The 7,458-nt window shown below is 49.9% G+C and overlaps 1 protein-coding gene across 8 annotated transcripts; it reads right to left on the bottom strand.

Annotated features, from left to right (window-relative positions):
• Positions 1-1,051: 1,051 nt before the first annotated feature.
• Positions 1,052-7,011, bottom strand: LOC308234917 (leukocyte immunoglobulin-like receptor subfamily A member 5). Of its 8 annotated transcripts, none has more exons than XM_080643361.1 (7): positions 6,954-6,993; positions 6,502-6,667; positions 6,346-6,381; positions 5,892-6,176; positions 5,444-5,746; positions 2,714-2,764; positions 1,052-2,565 (listed from the first exon to the last, which is right to left on the bottom strand). In XM_080643361.1, exons 2-7 carry the CDS (start codon positions 6,533-6,535, stop codon positions 2,429-2,431), a joined length of 846 nt encoding a protein of 281 aa, XP_080499487.1. In that variant the 5' UTR covers positions 6,536-6,667; positions 6,954-6,993; the 3' UTR covers positions 1,052-2,428. The 8 variants fall into 8 exon arrangements, with proteins under 8 accessions (XP_080499487.1, XP_080499486.1, XP_080499490.1 ...); XM_080643360.1 differs by having other exon boundaries at positions 1,771-2,565; positions 6,863-7,009; XM_080643364.1 differs by having other exon boundaries at positions 1,771-2,565; positions 5,892-6,059; positions 6,863-6,993.
• Between the last annotated feature and the right edge of the window lie 447 nt (positions 7,012-7,458).

Raw genomic sequence — 7,458 nt, 5'->3', positions numbered from 1 at the left:
CTCATCACTGAAGTTTCTATCTCTCTCTCCTTCTCCCTTCTTCTCTGAAATCAATTTAAAAAAATTAAAAAATAAATAAATCAGAAAATAGTTGCTTGAATTTATGTATTCCTAAGAAAGAGAATGATGGACTTATATCAAAACTTAGAGGCCGTCAGAAAGTCAGAGTAGACATCCAGAGAGACATCAGCAGGATTGCATAATAAGAGATTTCTAGCATCATACCTGAATTCCACATCAATTCTGACAACCACCCAGATGAGAGTTTCCTTGTGGAAGTCTGGGAGTCTAGCAGAGAAGTTATAGCTCTTGGCTGGAGCACAAAAATTGAGGATAGACACATTAAAGAGGATATGAAGACCAGTTTCCTTTGGAACTAACCCCAATCTGGAACTACTCCTGGGGTGTGACCTAAAACCACCACCTAACGGTGGTGAACCCCATCTCTGAAATCACCCCACATCCACAATGCTGGGCTTCATGCCAATTCACATTCGAGGGCCGTTGTGGGTCACAAGCTCTCATGGGCCCAGTTTAAATTCGGAATTGCATCTCAGGTGCTATTGGCCATGCACTTCCATCAGAGCCCCAGTTTCTCACCCGGAAAGACTCACTGTGGGACTGGACTCAGGAGGGACTGATGAGGCAGGTGAGGTCTTCTGTGTGGAAAACACAATGTTGACATGGGAAGGGTTTGCTGCACGTGATCAGCAACCACTTAGCGGTAGATGTGTCACGCGTGTAGGGTGTGGCTTTCCCCCCTAGTTCATCTGCACCTTACCAACTTGTGTGGGAAATAATGAGGGTCATAGAACAGAAATGCTCTATCTGTGAGTAGTTACAAGTAGATTTATGAGTCATCAAATGAACATCGAGAAGAAGGTGGCCATGATTCCAGAAGACTCTGTGGTTTCCATCCTGAACACAAGCACCCAACACTTCCCCACTTGTAATCATCATGGATTTCCTGAAATTCTTTTCTTTCTTTTTTACTTGTAAGGTTTATCTTAGGTATACATTCCTAAATAATACACAATGTCTCCTTTTCTTTAATGTCTCCTTTTTAATGTTGGGTAAATGAAATAATCCTAAAAACATCATCTTATAACCATCTACATGTATTAATTATTAAATGTGATAGTGGACATACATGATCCTTGCAATTTCAAGTTGTGCATTTTGATTGATATATACTATTTGATAATTTTTTTTATACGGGACACCAAAATTTCTCTTTTCTTGTGCATACAATCTTATAGTGATTTGGGGGATGGTTAAGAAGAATAACTTGTAAATATCCTTGTGCGTGATGCATATGTGCACATTTTCTCTAAGGCATGTACTTAAAGACGGAGCTGTGTGTTTTAACTAGATGAGTGTCGTGTAGTCTCTGAATTGATGAATACAGTTGGCACTCCTACAAGTAATGCAGTAGGGTTCTATGGACTCACGATTCTCTCCCAAAACTGATATTAAAACATTCCTTTGTGCATCTCATCCGGATGGATGGGGATTGTGGTCTTGTGTTTCCACAGAAACTGTGCCCCAACATTAAAGTAGAAACCATCGTTACCCATCAACTAGAAGGGGACTTAGGAGCACTGTGGGGCTATCAGCGTGGTATTAATGGTGTCCCACATCGGCTTGTACTGTTTTGTGAAAGTCAGTTTGTGTATCGCTTCCCAAGTCTGCGTGAGGACTTTACATGGGCAATTGACCTTGGCCATGAAGGGGGCATATATACCAGAGAAATTGGCAAATGCCAGGAATCAGTGTTTTTATATTAAATTTATTGGGGTGCCATCGGTGAATAAAGGACATAGGTTTCAAGGTAACACGTCTGTAACCCATCATCTGTGTCTTGCACTGCGTTTTGGACATTGGAGTTTTCAGAAGCAGGGCAGACCAGCAACCCCTTCAAACAACCAGGTCTCGATCCCAAGGGGTGAGGTTGCTGCAGAAAGCACACAGGTGGCCTCCGAAGGCAGGTGAGGGGAGTGTGGAGTCCAGAGAGGGTATTAGGACCTCCTGTGGGTTTATCTCTTGCAGGATGCATTGTGCAGCTTGTGGATTGATGACAATAGACGGCACGCTCTGGACTCAGGAGATAGGAACTCCATACAGAAATGAATATCCGTGTAAATAGAAATAAAGGAAAACATATTCCATGAATGCGTAGGGAGGTGTGGACCTGAACCTGCCACATGGGATAAATGCAAATTTCACCAAAATGGGGAAAGTCAGAACCAGTCACAGGACTCACAGTGGTTGGGAGGGAAAGGTGCCCAGTTCAAGGGCCATGCACATGAATGATGACTCCTCCACCTGCAAGGAGCGAGCAGACAGGTCCCTCAGCATATGTCCCACGTTATCTTCCAGAACCTTCCCAAGATCCCCCTCTCTGAACCATGCATTGTTCCCTCCATGTTCACGTCCTGGCTGCATCCTGGGTCCTTCTGTGGCTGTTTTGAGCCTCATAGAGCAGCACCGCAAGTGCCACCAGGACCAATCCAGCCACGCCCAACCGGATAGAATTCTCCACGGTGTAGTCTTGGGACTGGGAGGCTGGGAATTGTGGGCAAAGAGGTCACAGAGGTCAGGGCAGGACAAGCTCACCCCTGGACCCTGGATGTCCACCCAGGGCACCCACCTCCCCTTGACAGGACATGATCCTCTGTGCTGAGCCCCATAACTGAGAGTGTCTCCTACTCACCACTCTTGAGGTCTGAGTTGTTCTGCGAGGGGCTGGTGGTGTCGGCTGCTCCTGAGAACCAGAAAGAAGCGGGGCTGTGTGAGGCATTGATGCCGCTCATGCTCAGCGTCCCCATCACGCTCCCCTTTCTCATGACTTAGCTGCTACCAGTCCCTCCATGAACCCTTTCTCTGCTGGAGAGAGGGTCCTGGCTGCTTTCATGGATTCTTTTTGTCTCCTTGGAAATTTTGAGTTTAACTTTGCTTCTGAGTCACTTCAGAGCACAGTTTGCCTTTGCCCAGAGAATTATGATGGGAGAGAAGTATGCTTTCTCATTATAGACAATAGCTACTGTTTATTTATTTATATACATATTTACTTATTTATTTTAAATCCTCAGTGGAGGATATTTTTTCCATTGATGTTCAGAGAGATTGGAGTGGAGGAAGGCAGCGGGGAGGGGGGAGAGAGAATCAGAGAGATGTGAGAGAGACACATCAATTGGTTGCCTTCTGCACAAGTCTTGACTGGGGCTGAGGATCAATCCTGTAACCCTTGATTGGAAATCAAACCCATGGGCCTGTGGTGCATGGGCCAATGCTCTAAACACTAGGAAACAATGGCCAGGGCCATAATTAGTTATTCTGATCTACCTGCTCATTATGAAATTCTGTACCATGGAAGCTAACTCATCTGGGTATTAGAGCTTATATTTATGCAACAGTTGAGGACCCGGGATCCATGGGTTAGTCTCAAATATGCATACATCTATATATGTAGACCTTGAGCAATTCTTGAGCTATGAGTGAGGACAATTTTATGAATAAATTTGAAAAATGCATCTGAAGTCAAAAGTTAACATTTTGAGCCCAGCTGGTGTTGCTCAGTGGTTGAGCATCCACCTATGAACTTGGAAGTCATGGTTGCATTCCTGGTCAGGGTGCATGCCTAGGTTGTGGGCTTGATCCCCTGTGTGGGACATGCAGAAGGCAGCAGATCAATGATTCTCTCTCATCACTGATGTTTTTATATCTCCCTCCCACTCCCTTCCTCTCTGAAATCAATAAAAATATATTTTAAAAAATTAACTTTTTGAAACAACTATATATATAAAAGTCTAAGCAACCATTATGACCGAACAACCGGTTGCTATGATGCACACTGACCACCAGTGGGCAGACGCTCAAGCCAGTAGCTTCCCCCTGGTGGTCAGTGTGTTCCCACAGCCAACTTCCCATGGCCAGCAGCAGGCCAACTTCCTGCAGTTCCTCCTCCCCGACCCTGTGCACAAATTTGTGCACTGGGCCTCTAGTCTTTTATAAGAAACTTCCTGTTAACAAAAAGTTATTCTTCATAATAAATAGGTAGATTTATTTAATTTAAAGAAATGTAATCCCAATTAAAATAAGAATAAATCTATGTTTTTGAAGTCATGAATGTTTGCAGGTTAAAATTATATGTGCAAATATTGCCTACAAGTTCCCCAGCAAAAGAGTAATAACAGAGAGGTATGCACAGAAAATGCAGAGAGCAAACGTGAATTTCGCACAGTGTCTGGGCAGGAAGGCCTAGTTCCTCATGAGGCCTCCATGGTCCCCCTGAGTCTCAGTTGAGCACTGAGGGCCTGGAGGCCTCCAGGTGAGCACAGGGCCTTGCAGAGTGGTGCCCACAGGTGGGGACACTTCTCACTACAGCAGGGTGTCCATTGGGGTTGGCACCATCACCCACAGCAGGTCCCACCTTGGCCAGAGCAGCCACCTGTCCTGCTCTGAGAAGGCTCAGCGCCCCCCCGCCTCCCCGTGTGGTGAGGGCTTCCATCCAAGGGGCTCTGGAAATGAGCAGCTGAGGGAATGTCCCCCGTGCTCTCTCCACCTCTCCAGGCCTCACCTCCTCCATCAGCCCAGCCATCTTCTCTGTGCGACAAGCCAGGCCTGGGCACCAAAGGCTGCCTCTTCTCCATCTCCCACTCCACACACTCTCCTCCCTGCTTAGGGACCGGGCGCCAGGCGAACTATGCAGGGCTGCTGGCTTTTAGTGGAAAACCCCACAGATTCTGTGTGGAACCAGGAGGAGGAGTGGAGATGCTAAGGGGGAGTTTCCAAATCTTTGGTGTCTCCGTAACATTGTGGCTCCTCTTGCTGAGCTGAGCTCCAGGTCTGGTGGGTACTAGTGTACCTGCCCCCTGACTCCCTCAGCTTTTCAGTCCCTACAGTGACTGGGAGCAGCAGGACAGGCCCAGAGGGACTGCACCTGGAGCAGGTCTAGGATAAGCCAGGTGTCAGGTGCCCCAGGAAGTCAGGAATGAAAGCGCCCCTGCAGGTCATGGCAGGCAGCCCCCTTGTTCAGAGGTAAAAGGTTCTCAGAGTTCACCTCCCAGGAGAGCTGAGCCCACACACACTCAGCCCCATTTCCTGGGGCCCCGCCTGTGGGATGTCCCCCTAGGAGCAGCGATGCTCTGGTCTGAGGTGGAGCCACCAGAAGTCAGGGAGCGGGGCCTCTGTCTAGTCGCTTCAGTCAAATCTCACTTCCTCTTAGCTTAACGGGAGTAGTGCCACTTCCCCGCTCCCTCAGCCCTGTCTGAGACTGCAGGGCCCAGCTATCCCAGGGAAAGGAGGTCCCGGCTGTGTCCACCCTATCACAGATGACCTTCCTTTGCGGAACCACCCAGTGCTCCCACTACTTCTCAGCTTTGCTGGGAACAGAGACAGAGATGACCTTGGAGCTCAGAGAGGACAGGACAGGGCTGCTCACCTGAGACCAGGAGCTCCAGGGCATCACTGGGGTGTGACCACACCTGGGGGCTGTACCTGGAAGAGCCATAGCATCTGAACTTCCACCTGTGGCCGGGGGTCACAGGTCCCACAGGGAACAGGGCCTGGAACTGCCCACTGGGCTGTCGCTGTGAGTCCAGGGCCCAGGAGAGACTGTGATCTCCTTCCTTAGTCAGAATGAACCTGTAAAATCCCTGCCCTGAGCCACACTGGAGGGTCACGTTCCCTCCTGAGGTCACAACAGGGCTGGGCAGGGCTGACAGGCTGGGTCTGCTGTAGAATCCTAGGAGAGGAAGTGGCAGCATGTTAAATGGGGTTCACTCCTCCCTCACGTCCCCCAGGGCTGGCCTGTGAGAGGGAGACACCCTGAGAGCAGACCCCCTTCTGAAGGCAGAGCCTGAGGCTGGGACCCCTGAGTGTCCTCTCACCTGTCACCACCAGCTCCAGGGGGTCACTGCGCTCTGACCAGCCAGTGGGGCTGTGATAGTAACAGCGATATCTCCTTGCATCATACTCTGTCATGTGTGAGATGGAGAAATTGGCCCTGTCCCCGGGCTCCTTTGGCTTCTGTATTTTCCATGGTCCTGGGCTTCCCTCTTTATCGAGACGGTACTCCTCAGCCCCTGGGGTCCCCTGACACCAAATGGTCACTGGGCTCCCCCGGGGGATCACAGGGCCTGGCTCAGCCCAGAGGGTGGGCTTGGGGAGGGGCCCTGGAAGGAATCAGAGGCTGGGTCATAGGACATTCCCATGCCTGTTCCAAGGTCTCGGTCCTGGATGCCCCCCCATCTCTCAGACAGATCTGCACCTCTCCCCATGCTGCTTGGAAAGTGGCCCTTGTTCCCAGGAGGAGTGGGACCTGGGACACCTGGGGAGACTCACCTGCCTGCACTGGGTTCCTGAGGCCCACACTCAGCCCTGGAAGAGAGTCCCTGTGAGAGATTTTCCCTGAACCCTGAGCAGCACCCTCCTCCCCAGGAGCCTCCTGAGTCCTGGGGTCCTGACAGACCAGGGGTCCCCTCCCCGCTCCCATCTCACCAAGGCAGAGCAGGGCCCTGAGGGTGGGCATCATGGCTTCTTCTCCTGGAGGCCTCAGCTGAGCAGATGGAGGAGGCCACGGAGCCAGGAGGATGGACAGACAGACCACAGGTGGTGGTCACTTGGAGTCTGGTCCTTCCTGTCATGGGTTTGTCACATCAGCAGCCTACAGGCGAGGACACAGACTCTCTGTAGCAGCCTGGCTTTCATTTTCATGGTGAAGCAGGAAGTAGACCCGGAGCCTCCTGAGACGTCCCTTGCAGGTGAGGTGATCCAGGGCACGTCCTTCCCTGTCAGAACCTCCCCCACGGGGTCTCCTTCATCCTTAGCCCATCCATCAGCACCTCCCTGTGGTCCTCACCATGGACAATGTCACCCGGGCCCTGGAGACGCTTCAGGAAGACATGGGTCCCTGTGGCCTGCAGAGCTCAGATCATCAGGGACACACTCACCCTCTCCCTGTGCAGCTCATGGCGATGTCCCTGTGACAGTGAGCACAGAGGGAAATGCAGGGAAATAAGGGAAGGACACTGGACTCTTCTATGACCTCAGATTATAGGTCCTTTTTCTATCACATGTTTCTTCATGAACTTCCCTTTTTTCTCAGAGACAGCCTCCAGCCCCTCCTTCCTGGAAATAAGCCTCAAGGTCATTTTGCCCCTCAAGGTTCCTCATTCCTCTCAAGGACTGTAATTTGGGCTAGAGCTTTGATTTGTTGAAGGAAGTTAATCTTTTGTGTTGTTGTTAATCCTCACCTGAAGATATTTTTTTCCTTATTGCTTTTAGATAGAGTGGAAAGGAAGGAGGGATGGTAAGTGAGATAGAGATAGAGACAGAGATAGAGACAGAGACAGAGACAGAGATAGAGAGTGTCTGCCCCCTGGTGGTCAGTGTGCATCATAGCGACTGGTCATCTGCCGTTCAGTCGATTTGCATATTAGCCTTTTATTACATAGG

The sequence above is a fragment of the Plecotus auritus genome, assembly GCF_963455305.1.
Source record: "Plecotus auritus genome assembly, chromosome: 10".
NCBI classification, from domain to species: Eukaryota; Metazoa; Chordata; class Mammalia; order Chiroptera; family Vespertilionidae; genus Plecotus; species Plecotus auritus.
The sequence above is the reverse complement of the archived record's forward strand: the minus strand, read 5'-3'. Positions and strand labels throughout refer to the sequence as shown.